Source organism: Lonchura striata, chromosome 8, assembly GCF_050655825.1.
Source record: "Lonchura striata isolate lonStrDom1 chromosome 8, ASM5065582v1, whole genome shotgun sequence".
In the NCBI taxonomy this organism is placed as follows: Eukaryota; Metazoa; Chordata; class Aves; order Passeriformes; family Estrildidae; genus Lonchura; species Lonchura striata.
In genome coordinates, this window is record NC_140710.1 from 15,117,003 (window position 1) to 15,134,864 (window position 17,862).

At 35.9% G+C, this 17,862-nt stretch overlaps 1 protein-coding gene across 1 annotated transcript in view; it reads left to right on the plus strand.

The window, feature by feature from the left end:
* Positions 1-17,568, plus strand: part of HS2ST1 (heparan sulfate 2-O-sulfotransferase 1) — a 78,600-nt gene extending 61,032 nt beyond the window's left edge. The window contains exons 3-7 of the mRNA XM_021526700.3: positions 2,534-2,619; positions 6,147-6,285; positions 9,695-9,792; positions 10,849-11,006; positions 12,950-17,568. Of these exons, the coding sequence (XP_021382375.1) occupies positions 2,534-2,619; positions 6,147-6,285; positions 9,695-9,792; positions 10,849-11,006; positions 12,950-13,176 (708 nt within the window). The 3' untranslated portion in view covers positions 13,177-17,568. The remainder of the gene's footprint in view (positions 1-2,533; positions 2,620-6,146; positions 6,286-9,694; positions 9,793-10,848; positions 11,007-12,949) is intronic.
* Positions 17,569-17,862: the final 294 nt, after the last annotated feature.

Below are 17,862 nucleotides of genomic sequence, written 5' to 3' on the forward strand. Positions count from 1 at the left end.
GAGTACATTTGATCTGGCTTTTTAATTCGGTGAACCTCAGCTGATTTCCCATTTACTGAAGGCTGTGAAGCAACTTTGTAGCTGATTATATTAAAGCACTGTGAAACAACTTCACAGGGATTCCATTCACAGCTATCTGAACTTTTAAAGTCACCTCAAATTTTATTCATTTGGGCTCAGATGGGGAAGCTTGCTCTGTCTCTTGAAAGCTACCGTATCTGCTAACCCCTGAGAAGAAAAGTAAAATTGATCATATTTAACAGTATAAAGCAGTGAACAGTATTAATCTCTGACCTAAAATATGTGAATCCAGACTCATTAGGCTGGCTGTGACCTGGAACAATTCTGGCTTTTGGAATGCTGCACATTATGGGAGAAAAAAAAAATACTCTTGCCTGCAGGCTAGTTGTAAGTGTTAAAACTATAGTTCTCAGGGGCTCAGCATGTTGCAGTTCCATCTTAAGACATATGTAAATGTCACAGGTGTGTTATAAAACCTTCCTAGCCTTCTCTTAGCTTGCCTGGTGTTAGAGGCTAGACTATCCATCCTACATTCATAAAAATTTCCATAGCAGACAATAACACTGTAAGACAAAGGCAATAAAGGATTTTTGTAACTGTTACTGAAGCATCTACAGTTTGATGCCAAATGGCTGGCATGGGGATCTAAACCAAAAAACTTGGGATTTTGTACTTAACATTACCTTATGTCTAGTCCAAGTCTATTAGAAACTGCAATCTAGATGATGTAAGATTTCAAAAAGCTCATTCATGGAAACATAAATGTACACTTTTAATATGTGGGCTGCACTGCACAGCCTAAATAGCTTAACTGGTTTACTTGCAGAGTTGTATCAACCAACCATGACATTTTGGGGTTTGTGGGTGAAGGAAGGAAAGGGGATTGATATTTTGTATTTAGGAAATATCTTTGCCAGGTAAAAAGTATTTATAGCTGAGGCTCTCCACTGAAAATATCTTGTCATTAATCTTGGAAAGATAGAGTCAATGGAATTGTGGTTTATTTCAGTAGCTCTAAAGGTAGTTCAACTGGATTCAAAGTCCCATATTATCAGTTTGTGCTATGGACAAAACCAGACAGAAAGCCAATGCAGTTTATGAAACACCATTGTGTAACATTGTGCAGTGCTTTTCAGCTAGATTTGCCACCATTTTAATGTGCAATATATGCTTTAAATTTTGTAATGCCACAGACTGTGAAACTTGTACACTAAAAAAATTAATGTTGCCTGTTAGTAAAAAGTAGTACAAATTTCTGTTATCTGAGAATCCAAGAATCAGTGTTTAAGGAAATAAGGTTACCAACCTCTTAAATCATAGACCATGAGTTTTGCACAATTGAAGAAACAGTAGCAGGCCAGTCTCACCTCTTAAAATCTTCAACTGGTAGGATATAATAAATAGTAAATATTATGCTTCAGGACACTCTCAATACACTTGACCTTACAGAATGGTAATTAGTGTGTTGTCTTGAGATCTCAAACTTTCCGTTTTTGTCTCTCTTGTCTCACCTTAGACTGTTTGTGGTTATCTGTTTCTCTGTATAACAGAAAATATATTGCAGATTTGCAAAGAACATTATCTTTCAATTCACAGCCTCAGATATGTCATATCTTTGTCAGACAGCTCAGGCTGTACAAATTTATCATCCTCTCTTTATTATCCAATTCACTAGTTTTGGGATAACTTTCAGTTACATGCTTTGATGTTAAAATACTCTGTTCATTTAGTAAAGGCAAGCTCTATCAGGATTTGCACATCCCACTTAATTTGATCATACTCTCTGGTTTGGGGCATGTATCTTATTTTGTTCTTTGAAATGTAAAGCTATTCCTATTTTTGTGAGGTTTGCCAGTAAGTGCTCTATTAGCCCTCATTGAAGGGCTACTCATGCCCTTCATGCTACAGCATGAGCTTTAGCATGAAACTTCCACTGAAATGTTAGGCTGAAGGTGACTATTCAAGATAGCAAACTATAGATCTGATTTACATTGCATGCATTTATAACATTTCTGGATTACTCGTGCATTGCATTTTGGGATGGAGGAGGAAATGAACGATCAGATTGGTTTCTTATGTACCAGTAAAACAGGTCTAAGAACATGTTGTAAATCTGGTACACTTTTATTTGAGGGACTGAATATAGATCAGACAATTTTATAAAATATGTACCTGCATTTCTACTGAAAGAATTCTGCATTCCTTTCCAATTACAAATAAAATGGACTGACAAAAATACAAATGTTTGTTTTGCTGATGTTTTTGTGATAGCTTTCCTTGGACTGTCCTTCTGATTGCTGTATTCTGCTTTAGTTAGTTTCTGATAATTAAATTCTGATGACCTAAAATCAGTCATCTGTATGCTGCAGGAAGGTCTGTTTTAGGGGGCATAATTTCTTTATAATACTCAAAATAGGCTTTTTAGTCTAATGCATTATAAGAGTAAAAGCCAGGAAACACCGTGTAAATGTGCTGAGCCGTACAGAAGCACTTTTTGTGCTCGCTTTCACAGGTGCGGTTTGTGAAGAACGTGACTTCGTGGAAGGAGATGAAGCCGGGATTTTACCACGGCCACGTCTCGTACCTGGACTTCGCCAAGTACGTTCGTGCCCGGCCGCGCCGGGCCCGCCCGCGCCCTCCTGCGCCCTCCTGCGCCCGCAGCCCGCAACTGCAGCTCGGGCGCGGCCCGCGCCGCGGCGGGCCAGGGGCCGCAGCCGCGCCGAGCCTCGCCATTTCCCTTGGTTCCTTGCATGATGAAATGTAGCGAGGCTCTTAAAAATGAAACCCTTTAGATACTGGCATCAGTGTTCCTTGTCTAAATTCCAAGCTTGTTTTGCTGAAAATCATGGCTGTTCTCTGAAACACTGGCAGTTCTGGTTTAGGGTTGGCTTCCCATTTGGAGAAGTTTAACGTACCTGTTCTCAACAAATCTTCGCGTAAAGATTAACACCACCTGCCTCTGAAGTTACGTAATTCTTCTCTAACTTAGAATCCCTTTACACTTTTTCAAAATATGAAAAGTTATCTTTTGAAGTAGTTTTCTGGTCTATAATAGTTTGATTCGCTAGAAAAAGCAAATAATTCTTGTGGAGTTAAATGCTGCTACTTCTAAAATTAAATTGAATAAAATACCTTAAAAATCATTCCACTGACTTCAAAGGTTCAGGGTCATATCTTTATTCCCACTTTCATATGTTTCTTTTCTTGTCTTATTTTTGCTTCTGGATCTAAAGCTGTGATCCTCTGTAGCTCAGTCTTATGAAACCTTCCCTTGAATTGACAAGTCAGTTTTGCTTAGGATGCTTACTAGGCAGAGCTTGATCTTGCACTTGGAGCATGTAGAAAACCATTTAAAACTGAAAGTGGAGTTTTCAAATCTCATTACATTTGACTGCACAAATGATAGTATCCACTACTTTTACCTCTTGCTGATAGTCACTCAGCGTTTCTATGTTTCTGTGCATTAAAGTATTTATTTAAATACCTTTTTGTATGTAATAATTCCTTTTGTTTAGTCATTCCTTTTAATTATTCATTCTATCATGTACACTGATTTTTAATTTGGAATTTTTATTACAAAGAATGAGATGGTGAAGTGAGACCTGTGCAGATTCCCAATATAGTACATTATCAGAAAATGCTAAAAGCTATAGTAGTAGCTGAAAATGACCAGTGGCACCAAGTTTACAAAAAGTAATAGGCAAAAAAAGTTACTGACACGTCAGTCAATCAAATAAACCATATCAAAATTGATTAGTTTCCTTTCTGCCTTTTTAAAATTAAAATGCTTCAACATTAATAAACATTTGAACTGAGTAACAGCTTTCTGGTGCAGAAAAGCTGAATGTTATTTTATACATGAGTTCGTAAAGCTGAAAGCATTTTCAGATACTGGAACCCTTGAAACTAAAATATTTTACATCTAGAAAGCATCTAAGCAGTTTCACAGATTTCTTTCATCTGCATCTTCCCTCCGGGACTGTGTTATCCTTGTCTTTGTTGTTTGTTATCCTTTCACCTGAGTGATTTTTTTTTTCCCCACAACAGCTTGCTTTCTCATACTTTGGGTTTTCATTATTAAAATAATATCTTGAATACGCTGGTTGTGCTTGGCAAGGCCCACACCTTTAAGGCTGTGAGGTATGTTCTTGTAATGAACATTCTTGTAGTTAAGACGTGTAAAATATTTCAGAAGAGTCGGTGATTCCTTACACATGGACATCAGACTTAGATCCACTGTCAAATACCAGAAATACCTCTTAAAATATGCTGAAAATTAAAGTACTGGATTCAATCAGTAACTCACAGTATTGAGGACAGGTTATTGCAATCCATCCATATAGAAATTGTGCTAATAAAAGTTTTAAGTTTTTTCCCTTTTCTTTTTGTCTTTACAATTTCTTATCCACTTATTCTCTATTTTCTCTGGTAAATAGTTGGGAAAAAAAGTTCTTTGACAATGCAATTACCAATTCATTATCATTATTAATAAAGTCACAGTAATAATTTATGTTACCAGGAGGTTTGTTACTGGAACTGAAACTAGTTCTTCAAGCTCGTGTGCAAATGTAGGCTATTGTACAATCCAGCACAAGCATTTCTAAAGACTTGGACATCTGCATTTAACCCACAGATACGTGCTGTTCATTGGTTCCTCTGCTGCTGTATGGAAATGTTTGTTACAGCTTTCTCAGCATTTCCTCAGTAGTCTGTGGAAGGGGACAGTGCATGTCTCATGCACTTCAGTGGAGCTTAAAGAGGCTGAAGTTCAAAGCCTGGACTTTGCATCAGAATGGTTGAAATATTCACACCCTGTCTACTCTGCAGACTCTGGGAAGTCAGAGCTGGCAGGCAGACAGATGTCAGCAATTTTGCCTTAGAGTGCTCCTTCTGAATCATTGGTACTCTACTGGCAGCATTGGAGAATCAATTGCTCTTTCTGTAGCCTTTAACAATTTCTCTGTCTGTAGTGCTTGTTTATGGCAAAAACAATGCCTGTAAATTGTTTTTTCCTAACTTCCTCCTTTCTGCTGCTTTTGCTACATTTCTGCTCTTCAGTTTTTCAATTTAACATTCCTCATTATTACCAGTATCTGGTAGTAAAATTTACCCCTTTAAAAATCATGGTGCTGCATGTTAAAACTATGAGTCCTCTGTTTTAGCCAAGCTAAGAGCATGAATGACCCTCTTTTGATAGAGAATGCTTTCCCAGTTTGCATAGGAACAGAAGAGAACTTTTTTTTCCAGCTTCAATCTTTCCTTCAGGACCCTTGACACACTTGTAATTTCCATTGTCATATAAACTCTTTAATATTTGGATACCATAATTGTTTGCCACAGCATGTCTCAAATGGAAAAGAAAATAAAACTGAGAAATGTATTATAAAAGCTGACTTGAGCATAGATCACTGAAAGGTAGCTTTTGCACAAAATAGTTTGGTGGTTTAAATTTTTCTCCTGTGTCATATGAGCTTAGCACCTCATTTCATCTGGCTTTTGTTTGTAGTGGAGTGCATCAAAATTTACTTAGGGTAAATGTCTATGGAAAAATTTATTCTTTAGCTAGAAAAGTTAATATGGTTACAGATTCTATCTTGGATTTATATTTAATAAACATAGCTCTGCATTCAACCAGACAATGGATGGGCTCTGAGCTTTGTCTTCCTGCTGTTAGAGTTAATGTCTCGGACAACTGGAGATTTGCCAGGAAAACCACTCACAGCATTGCAAATCCCAGTTCACAAGGGCAGGAACTCAATATCAAACTTACTTGGACTTATTATAAAAATGTATGTGGCTGCTAAACTAGTTAAGGCATTTTTAGAGTCAGGATGATTATGTAAATGTTTTTAGTATCTGTTTGTGTGACAATATGTCTGTTTTGTTCATTTCTTTAGTAATAAATCTGTAAAATCATAATTTTAGACAGACTGAAATTGAACTTATTTTGACATCCATGTAATGCACTGGATATGAGGATGAAAAGAAGTGATCATTAAACTTCCTCTCGATATCATGTGTTCTGTGTATGGATTTCAGTTGTAGCAGTAAAGACAGGCTTTTACGTATTAGATGATAAGCTTTGATTTGTCCTTTGAAAGATGTTTTTTCCTCTTTTACTTTAGATTTGGTGTTAAAAAGAAACCAATTTACATAAATGTCATAAGAGATCCTATAGAACGCCTAGTTTCTTATTATTACTTTCTGCGCTTTGGAGATGATTACAGACCAGGGCTACGGAGGCGAAAGCAGGGGGATAAAAAGGTAAAGTACACCTAATAATATGTTGAACTTATTAAGATGAATCTGAAAACAATTTTAAAAATGCCCTGATAAAATCCAAATTGTTATTTTATCAGCCTTGGTGATAGTGATGGCTTTGTAAGTTCTTTTCTCCATTTTCTGTCCATACTGGAGCAGAGCATGATATTAGTATGTTGTCTGTACCCTTGTAAATTCACTGTATATTGCAATTTGTTAGAAAAATTTTAAAAATGCATTTTTTTAATTGTTGTTAGGTACCCAGAATTATAATTACCATATTAAGCTTATCCTCCTATCGTATACATACCTTATATCTTTTCTTGTTGAAGACTGAGACATATTTTTTCAGTAAAAGCTGTAGAACTACTGATGCTTTGGCTTTGTTGATTATTTTCATATAATTATCAACCCAATTTATTCTATTTTTTTTACAAACATAAACATTGCAATGTCTTTTGGGAAATTATGGATTATGACACATATATTTCTGTACTTCCTCCTCATGTCTTAGGTGGCTTAGACAAGTTCAGGTTAGCACATTCAAACATTGGCTAGTAGTACAGTTTCAGGATGGCAACATCATTCAGATTCCATAATGGATTTGTTCCAGAAAGAATCTATACCTCTGCTGTCATGGTTTGCAGTATGATCTTTCTGAGCATGTTGGTTTGGATTTTTCTTATACGGGGGAGAAAACTAGGGTATTAAATATACGAGTATGGTTTACAAAACTGTAGCTTGAACATTGCAGAATCCTATAAAATGTAATGAATTTTTGTACTTCACAGAGCCAAACACTTTATACAGTTTCAGGGATGATATTTTATTAAACTGATGCTGTTTTTCTGTAACATTGACAATTTAGTGTAGTGGTGTGTGGGTACCAAGAGACATTGAAGAAACAAGCAAAAGTCACACAAAATATACAAAATATATATAGTCTATAAACACCATAACAACTAATAATAATGAGTAATCATTTTGTGTGCTGCCTCCATTCAAATAATGCTTTTTAACTATTTGGAGCAAACCTTTTCTCTTTTCTTTCCATTTGGGAGCTAACTGGTCCTCTGTTACTTAGGCTTTAGCGCCATCTTCAGTTACTGCATTTCAGTTTGTCCAGGTATCCTGAAGCACAGCAGCATAGGAAGAGGAAAGCTTCAAGAATAAATTGAAATTAAGTTTAAAAATTGTCTTTATAGAACTGGCTAAACAGATGAACAGGTGATGTGATATGATATCATAAAAGCATTTTAAATAATATAGATCTCATCTTTTGTTGCTGGTCTTCCTCTTTCCTGCTGGAGATCAGTTACTTGGAAAGCAGAGCATGCTGCTAAGTCTGAGCTGTTTCTAGGACTTACTAAAAAGAGTGAAATTTAACCGTGTTTATTTTAATTTTGAATTGTAATCCAAACAACCTAGTTAGGTAGTCCCTGGGAAACATGCCAAAAATTCCTTAGCGTTGCTGCTTGGTAGACTGCACTGTAAGCTTTGATTTGCTGGGAAAAAGGTCATATGCATTTCTGTTTATAATGCTTGCAGTGCATTGCATTATTAATTTTATGCTTTTCTGTTAAAGGTGCTTTTTACATTTTGTCACTACAATACCACTTTCTTTAGGTCTGAGAGACTTGTTGACAGATTTAACATGATCTGTAAGCATTTCAAGTTCATTTGAAGTGAAATTGATTTACTGTATCAAGCTTCTGGTTTCTTTCATGTAAATCAGGTAGTACTATTTTTCCAAAGTGTCCCTGGGGAACTGTCAATGTATAGATGATGTAAGCTTTGCATACATTAGTTATAAAATTCAGTAAGCTCAAAAATGCATTGAGCCAATTGCAGTTTCCTTATTCTAGTATGTGTTACAGTGGATTAATGAAAAGCTCTTCAGTTGAAAAGTAGGGAAGACCAGAAATTACCTCCAGTAAAACTCAATTGTTCCTTTATTAGTGGAAAGGAATCTCAACATATTTTATACTCCTGTCCCCTCCTAGCCCATACCACGGCATTTATATAGAAGAATTCTAAACTAGGTTGTTTTCTGTATCCCTGTACTTCCTGTTAGCTTGGCTCCAAATGCAGAGTCTGTAGAGGCAAGGGTTTATTTATAATAAAATCTCTGGATGGAGCAGCCGAGGTAGGTGCATAAGAGGAAGTGGGGAAGGAAGTCTGTCCTATTTCAGCTTACTTAGAAAATGGCTTGCTTCCTCTTGCTTATTAATTGTAAAATAACCTGCAGGTATAAGCAAAGAAATCTTTCTTTGCACAGATGCCAGTTCATTTTTAGTATAAACATTCATAATTTAGGAGGTGCATTTAACAATAGATGAGTGCAGAATTTCCCTACAGAACTATGCTAAGGAAAGCATACCAATGTCTTGCTTCCCTACTTAAGCTGCATTTTTATCTATGATGTACGACATGTACAAGCTATTCCAGACTCAGAGTTCAATGTGAGCCAAGGCACCACAGTTTATTCTCTGCTTTGGCATAGTATCAATAATTTTTTCAGATTATCTCATAAACTTCTCCTCAAAATAGAAGCAAATTATGTTGTCCTTGTTCTTAAGCTCAAATAATTACACAAATGTGTTTTTACATAGTTGCTTTGAACAGAAACTTGTAATTATACTGAAGAAGCAATCTAAAAAGTTGTCTGTGGGATTTTTTTTTTTTTTAATACAGGCCTTATATCTTTATTATAAATATCATAAATACTTCCAGTAAAGCATTTACAAATTCCCTCCAGTACTAATGGAGCTCCTTTTGGAACTGTGTTACTGCAGTTGAAATTCTGTTACTACAGCTGTGTATCCTACACCTGTACTAGAGCAGGTAGAGAGCAATATTGTATGGAATATTCTGTTACGCTGTGAACAACTTATTTTCATTTATTCTGATTGCCAAAACAAAATTAGCCTCTCAAATGACAGTTATTTGTCATTATTCAAATGTAGTAGAAGCTTGTTTAATCTAAAGCACAAAATGCACAATGTTCTGTTTTAAAAAACATCCAGCTGCTGCAGGATCACACAATTACTTATGGCATTTGATGCTGTATCTTTAGTGACTTCATTTATAGGGAAAAATAATTATACCAACACTTACTGACTGTTTTTGGTAGTTTTGACAAATAGTCTTTGCTAAAGTTATATCAAAGGTATATCAATGTATCAGGTAAGATCAATTGTTCATTAGTTGTAACCATAAAGGACTGTCCAAGTACTATTTAGCTGAGACACTAGATCATCCTAGTAACACTGTGAAAGCAAGGCTTCAAATTTTTTTTCTAGAACCATGTATGTGTTTTTCTGTCCCCACTACATTTAGCAACTAACCAGTTTGAGATATTTGATACATATATGAGATTGTAAAGCTCAGCTCAATTTTGTCTTTGTTCCAGACCTTTGATGAATGTGTGGCAGCTGGAGGTTCCGACTGTGCTCCAGAGAAACTCTGGCTTCAAATTCCATTCTTCTGTGGCCACAGCTCAGAATGCTGGTAGGGAGATAAATGTGACTTGTTCATCAAGTATATCAGTGCTGAAATCTAAACTTTTAACAAATTTCAATATGTAGTCCAGTTGATAAAAGTGCGAGGGACTGAACAGAGTGCAGCAGTGGATACTTGAGTAACAGGTTTTCTGTTGAAGATGGATTTACTGAAACAGTTTTGCAGTTCTTTAAGCTAGCAGTATGTTACAATACTGTATCAGCAGTCCTGTGAGGGAAAGCATGTTTTCAATTTTTAAAATAATTTTTGCAGATTTAGAGTCTTGATATTTTTCTCTTGTGTCAGACTAAAGTACCCTTCTTTTGGCATGGAGATACTTTAGTTCAAGCTCCTAAAGTTCCTGGGGAGTACACAATAATTGAGATCAGGATAAATTTATCTTTTTAAACATTTACCAGATATCCAGTAGTCAATGCTACTTAGCAGAAACTGAAACAGAAGCAAATAGTGTCCATCTGTCAATGCAAAATATTTTATAATAATGGCAAAGATTTAAAAAAACTCTTTAGCAAAAAAAAAAAACCAAACCCTAGAGCTTTTGAAAGACTCTGAGTGATAGCAAGGGCAATTATTTGTCAAAGGTTTTGTCCATTCAAACACAAGCCAAGTAAATGGTCACTTGGGAACTCCTCTTTCAGTGCCTGTTTTTCAGACATGTTTACTCTCTGGCCATGTGGAGAATCAGAGAAAGAAAGAAGGTGCAAAGGGGAAGGTCTGTTCTTGCCAGATTTTTGGTATCTAATGTGAAAATAGAGACACAGTATTAATATTGAGACAGTGTAAATCCTCAAAAAATTGCTTGATTAGAAGCATTAATCATACACACACACACTTGATATTTTTGTTTAGACTATTTTATAAGTAAAGGAGTCACATTTTTAGGTAAGAGGAACTGGAAAGGGAAATGAAGTTAGGAATAGTTATAACTTGGAATAAGTCTTGCCTTTCCTATACAAATGTCCTGTTGTGAAGTAATCTCCATCTAGGGACTAAGGATTGTTGGCTGACATCAGAACCTGATATAATTGTTCTCTGTCATTTTAGGAATGTGGGAAGCAGATGGGCTTTGGAACAAGCCAAATACAATCTGATTAATGAATACTTCCTAGTGGGAGTTACTGAAGAGCTTGAAGACTTTATCATGTTATTGGAGGCAGCTTTGCCCCGGTTCTTCAGGGGTGCCACAGAACTGTACCGGACAGGTATTAAAATAGTTGATTTCCATGGATTTTTCATCCACTTCCTGCCTTTTTTAGTGTGAATTCTTTAGATCTAGATGAATAGCTTTGAGTCTCTGCCAGGTTTACCTCTCAGCTGGATGATGCTCCTATAGAAGAAACAAACTCCTTTTCAAAGATTCTCAGTTCTCTTTCTCTCTCTTTCTCTCTCTTTCTCTCTCTTTCTCTCTCTTTCTCTCTCTTTCTCTCTCTTTCTCTCTCTTTCTCTCTCTTTCTCTCTCTTTCTCTCTCTTTCTCTCTCTTTCTCTCTCTTTCTCTCTCTTTCTCTCTCTTTCTCTCTCTTTCTCTCTCTTTCTCTCTCTTTCTCTCTCTTTCTCTCTCTTTCTCTCTCTTTCTCTCTCTTTCTCTCTCTTTCTCTCTCTTTCTCTCTCTTTCTCTCTCTTTCTCTCTCTTTCTCTCTCTTTCTCTCTCTTTCTCTCTCTTTCTCTCTCTTTCTCTCTCTTTCTCTCTCTTTCTCTCTCTTTCTCTCTCTTTCTCTCTCTTTCTCTCTCTTTCTCTCTCTTTCTCTCTCTCTCTTTCTCTCTCTTTCTCTCTCTCTTTTTCTCTCCTCTCTCTCCTCTCTCTTTTTCTCTCCCTTTCTCTTCCCCCCCCCTCTCTTTCTCTCTTTTTCCTTCTCTCTCTCTTTTTCTCTCTCTCAGGGGTGATGCTAGTCCAAGTATCCTTCTGCCTTACACAAATGATAAATATTTAAGGCTGGGGTAAAGGTAGGTGTGTAGGTATACTGCATGTAACATGTACGATTTTTTTTTTTAAGGTTTTCCATTGGCTTCAGTTTTTTAAAGTGGCTGATGTGGCAGATTTCCATTTCCTCAGAAGCCCTGCTGAAATTAACTGTGCTCAGTGCAGCCTGGTTGGCTGAGCAATAAAGCCTGAAGGATGCAGAGACCCAAGCAGATGTTTACCTTTCTGGGCTCCTAGCTATGAGAAGTAGTTCAGTTTCTAGGAGCTGGCCATGCAATTTATAATGAAGAAAAGATCTATCTTAGCAGGACCTCTAACTGCAAATAGAGGGAAAAAGGATCTGATGTACAGAGCCTAGATATACAGTATTAACAAGTTAATTACAAAGCAACAGCACTCCTTGGGGAAAATCTGGTCATCATTTTGGTCATCTTTGTCTCAGAAACTCTGCAACAGGGATGTGGCTTATGTATAATTTATGATAGGACTATAGTAAGCTATTAAGATGGGAGAATAATGATTTACATGCTATTAGTAAAGCTTGTATTTTGATTAGAAATAGACAATTGAAATCATGTGAAAACAATTTTTTTTTTCTCTTTTATGGAGAGCTACAGAGAGCTACACCAGAACAGGGAGGTTTTTGGTAGTCTGAGTTGAACATAACCTTCCCTGGAGGTATTTAAATGATGTGTAGAAGTGGTGGAGGTATTTAAAAGATGTGTAGGTATGGCACTCGGGGACATGGCTGACTGGGACTTGGCAGTGTTAGGTTTGTGGTTGGACTCGATGACCTTAAATGTCTTTTCCACTCTAAATGTTTCTATGATTCTATGAAAGAAGTCTCTGCAGTTTCTAAAATTCTTAACATTTGATACCAGATTAGCAACTAAATAATTTAATTTTGAAAGACTAGTTTTGCTCCAGGTACATTATATATTATGGAGTAATCTTATTCCTAAATGAATGTTCATTCCCTGGGTTTATTAGAACAATCAGGAAGAATTGAAAGAATGGATGCAAAATTCATAAACATTTAGTCAGAGAGGCTGCAGTTTTCCAACTTTGCATGTTGTGTTAATAAATTTTGGATTAAAGCCTGCTCCTTCTAATGCAGTTTATCAACATACTGAGAGTATAAAAACTCTGTAAATAACAAAGGACTGTAAACATTTTTTGAGCACATGAATGTGAAAGTGAAGTTATTGCTTTCATTTTGCATTTAGGAAAGAAGTCGCATCTTAGGAAAACAACTGAGAAAAAACTGCCCACAAAAGAAACTATTGCCAAGCTACAGCAGTCTGAAATCTGGAAAATGGAGAATGAGTTCTATGAATTTGCACTGGAGCAATTTCAGTTTGTCAGAGCACATGCAGTTCGAGAAAAAGATGGAGAATTGTATATTCTGGCTCAAAACTTTTTCTATGAAAAGATTTACCCTAAATCAAACTAAGAATGCTATACTGTTAGATTTATGGACCTAAATCTTTGGCCACATCATCATCTTAGTCCTCAGCCATGGAAACTAGATTGCTTGTAGATCTCCAAGACATTTCTTTATACAAGAAAAGTGGGTTGTGGATGACCTCCAGGGCTTTGGATATAGCTGTGTTGGTAATCCAGAAGCAAAGGCTTCATTTATTTTATCTAACTAATATTTTCAGTGGGAGTCAATATCCTTAACCTGAAGAAATCTACACTATAATTCGGAGCAATTAATACACAGCAGTTCTATTTGAAAATATAAACAATCACAAAACCACTCCTGTTGTTGCTCTTTTTAATTTTCAGAGCAATTTATTTTCATTTATACTTCTGTGAAGAGGAAATAATTTTTCCCCAGCTTTCAACATGGAGAATTTGGTTGTATACAGTATGAGTAGTCCTAATAACTGGTTGACATCTGTGCTTTGTTTTAGTGAATCATGTCACATGATATTAATTGGGATGGTTAATCATGTTCTGCTGAGAAATGCTGCTGCTGCTGGAATTGCCCATATTTATATATGTGGTTTTATTAAAAAATTACAACTACTCATTAGTGCTCAAATGTCATTTTCATATTAATATTGTAAAAAGTTAAAGAATCAGAGCAGTGGGGGTTTTATTTTTGTTTTTTTGATTACCATCACCACTGACTGAGGTTGGGAAAGAAATTTGGTATTGTCTGCAGTTCTAGTTGATCCTTACACAGTGATATAAAAATTGTAAATTCAGTAAGTTTCTCCATGGATTCTTTGTAATAATTGTAAACTGAGGTATTGGTGAATCCATATTATGACTCTCCTAGTGAGCTGTGGTATGGCTAGGGTTTTCCTACTACTTCAATACTTTTATCTGTAGAATATTTTTACTGAGGTGCTTTATAATGTGTTTTAAAGCATTGCATTTACAAAAGGAGTAAAATGCTGTAAATACTGCTTATTTTATGTATTTGGACCAAAAGGTTTAAAGTAACTAGTTTAAAGTGGGGTTTTTTGCACTGGTTCTGTTACGTGTGAAGTGAAAAACATCACATCTACTTCCTGGCTGAGTTAACTGTTGGACATTGCTGAAACACACTTCAGTGACCTCTCTGACTTCAATACCAGAATGTTTTCCAGGGATTCTCTTTACAGAAAAGTAGTCTTCATCCTTTTATTAGGGTAAGAGAACAAGAAGAAAATTGTCGTATGCAGTCTGGTTGGGAAAGTTGCAGTGAACTTGATTGACATAATTGTATTTGTGTAACTGCCTTACGTGACTGTTGTAAATTTGTAAGTTGCAATTATTAACAATGTGAAACACCTGGCAAATGAAGTAAATTGAAATTTGAGAACAGATGTTTGGGGCCACTGCATTATATAGCAAATGGCCATGGAGCACTGCAAGAATTTTTCCTATTGAATTTTCTTAAAGATACAAGTATTTACACAACTTCCACCTGCCTTTTCTTAAAAGTGCTTTTCACAGGATTTGATTGGGAAGGCACTGAGGAGACAAAGAAAGGAATGGTGGGAAAGGTTTCAGTTCTTAAGGTATGATGCTGAAGGTTTAGTTTAAAATTACCAAATGGAGTTTCTTTAACTGGCTTGTTCTTGTAATGAAAACAAAGGAAATGGAAAATGGTCTGTGAACTGGATATCTGCAGCCAAAAGTAACAGCCCAATTACAGAAGGGATAATGAGGGACTATCAAGTACATCTTACAGTTTCTTTGTTTTCTTAGATTTTTCCCCTCTGATTTTAAAAATAGATTTCTCTTTGTTCTTCCCAAATAATCAGGGAAGTTCCTTCTCATAAGTTACCATTTATATAGCATGAACCATGCATAAGACTTCCTGTTCTTGTTCTTGTCTGTTGACGTCAATAATAATGCCAACATGTTTGGATATAGGATGTGTTAGGTCACACATGGAGGCATGTTTCCTAGCTAATGAAAAGAACTGAGGAGTCATACACAAAAAGTAGTTAATGGAGATCTGAAAGTTTTCATTGAGAAGCAGACATTTTTTTTCAAAGTAAAATAAATATTTATAATCCCAGGAAAGATTTCCGCTCAGTGATAGTTTTATGTTAGACTTTTTTACTATGTTGTTCCAATTCAGTGTAGCTTATCTTCTTGAATCTCCTTCAGAATTTTCAGCAGAGCACCTCTAAGAGAGCTGAAGATCTTGCTAAGTGAAAATGCAAAATATTCATCTAAGTAGGTATGTAGACAAATGCTTCTCTATTGACAAGAAAACAATAGACAAAACTACTGATTTCAGTAGGGTCTACAGAAACTTCTTCTATTCTGTAAGCGGTTTGGAAAGTTATGTTTCTTTTTATTCCTTCCAGGATTTTGAATTTCTTAAGTACAAGACTCCAATAACAAAACCAATAAAGCAATGCAATTTTTTTTTTACTTTTAAAAGAGCAATATATTTTTCATAGTTCATGTAAGATAACACATTTTATTTAATCTGATATAATTTCCTGTTCTTTGATGTAAACTGTGCAGGTTGAGACAAAAAAGAAATTTAGGAATATTTTTTAGAAATGCTAAAAACAATTGGAGCGGTACTAATTTCAGATGTACTCAGAAAATGTGTTCATCTGTAGAACACAGAAGGAACCAAGACTGTCTACATTTATATCTAGTGCAACCATTAAGGATAACTGTGAACTTAGAATAATTTGAATTTAGAACTATCAAGCTGGATTTCCTAAAAGACAGCTTAGGAAAATGAACTTTACAGATTTTTAATATCTATTTGTCTTCTGTTTGGAAACAGAAGCAATCCAAGTTGTTGCCATTAAAAATATTTTACACTATATAAATATGATTTATCTCATGTATTTTCCCTTAATGATTCATAGAGGAAAGCAGCAATATGTGAATTTTTGTTTTTGCAGGCTGTATGATCAGTAAACTATTATGCAGCCTCCTGAACACAGATCTTTTAACTGGATTCACTGTACTCTGTAGAGGAGTGAGATTGGCTTTTTGCAGGGCTAAGTTCATTTGAAAGATGCTGAAATGCTCATATCTCTACATATAGTTGGGAGTAGATTTTCTTACACTGTTCTGTACTTTCTGTACAAAAGTACCACCCAGATTTTGTGCAGAACTCTAGTCCTGTTGAAACTCTTGATGTCAACACGAGGCACAAGGTCCTGCTGTGCAGGCGACTACGCAGCCATGCCCACAGCATGCTTGGTGCACTTGTGATACTCTGGGCAGTGCTGGTGGGAGAGCAACAGTGGTTTTAGCTCCTTCCCTTAGTAATTCTGCAGCCACACAAGAATTTCACTTTTATTTTGTTAGTGCATCTATAAGCAGACCCAAGGCTAGGATGCAGAATGTCCTCTGTGCACATTCCTGCTTGTTCTGGGTGGATTTTCTAGCAGTCTCTCTTTTATTGGTATGCTGATCATGGCTTCATTTTCAAACACACATTAAAATTTATAGCTATACAATGTAGGAGATGGAGAACCAGCCCATCCCGATCATTTGAAAATGCCTTTTCTGGGTATTTAGTTTTTCTGAAGATGACTAGCTATTTTTACATTACTGGAATAAACTTTCGCTTATTGATGATCTCAGAGTAATTCTATCTTATACTGGGGAAAAAATCAGTTATTTTCTTTTACACCTCTGTTAAAATTTCCCATTAAGCTTACCTGGCTTAATGTGTATATGTATACTTAAAAGTGTATGTGACAAAAAGGTGTGTGGATGATACTGTCTGAACTGTGCTGCTTAAGCAGTCAATGGAAAAGCCTGATTCAAGTGCACTGCCAATCTAGCTCTTCAAAATTAGAGCATATTTTATGACTACTAGAGATTAAACTTAAAGTTTAAGGCTGCTTAGTTGGATGGATGCTTCCTTTACTGTAAGCCTATGCAACTGTGTAACCTTTGCAGCAGTATTTATAGAAAGAGCCTCTCTTCCTGAGACTTTTCTGGAGCATAATTATAAATATTCGTACACTTGTACTGTCTGATACTTACATCATCAACTTTCCGTAGCTTCTACAAAAGAGACAGGTTTGTGAGCATTTCTAAAGCAGTACTGAATGTAATTTTGAAAAACATGGATTGTGCTTCATAACCTTTTTATTTTTAAATACACACACAGCTAAATAGTGCCTTTTTTCCTCACAATCCATGTTGAAGATGCTTGCTCCCACTCACCCTCCGTAAATTGATTCATTTGTGCAATACTATTCCAACTTGAAACAATTCTGTCATAGCTGTTTGAGAAATAATCTCCATTTTTCCTCACTGTGCTGCCAGCTTTCTGTTGTTTAAGTGTTTCAGTTGATTACCTAATGCAAATGCTATAAAATAAAACACCCATTGGGAAGGGGAAAGAAAAGAAGTCTGGTGTCCTGTCTTAATATTTGCATGTCAAATTCACGCTGAATGCTTTTTTTCTGGAGCATGTTGTTATACAGTACTGTGAACTTTATTGGCAGCTATTGTGATTTTGGAGGGGAGAGACAAGCTGGAGTGTAGCTCATCTGTAATAATTTAATACAGCTATAACCAAATACATTTAGAGGCCCTTAGAACTTGCATGGGCTTTGTGACCAGATATGTTTTAAGTTTGTAGGGGTTATACACTGTGCTTAAAGGTGTCATTGAAAAGTTCTTGATTTTAAAGCCAAGATTT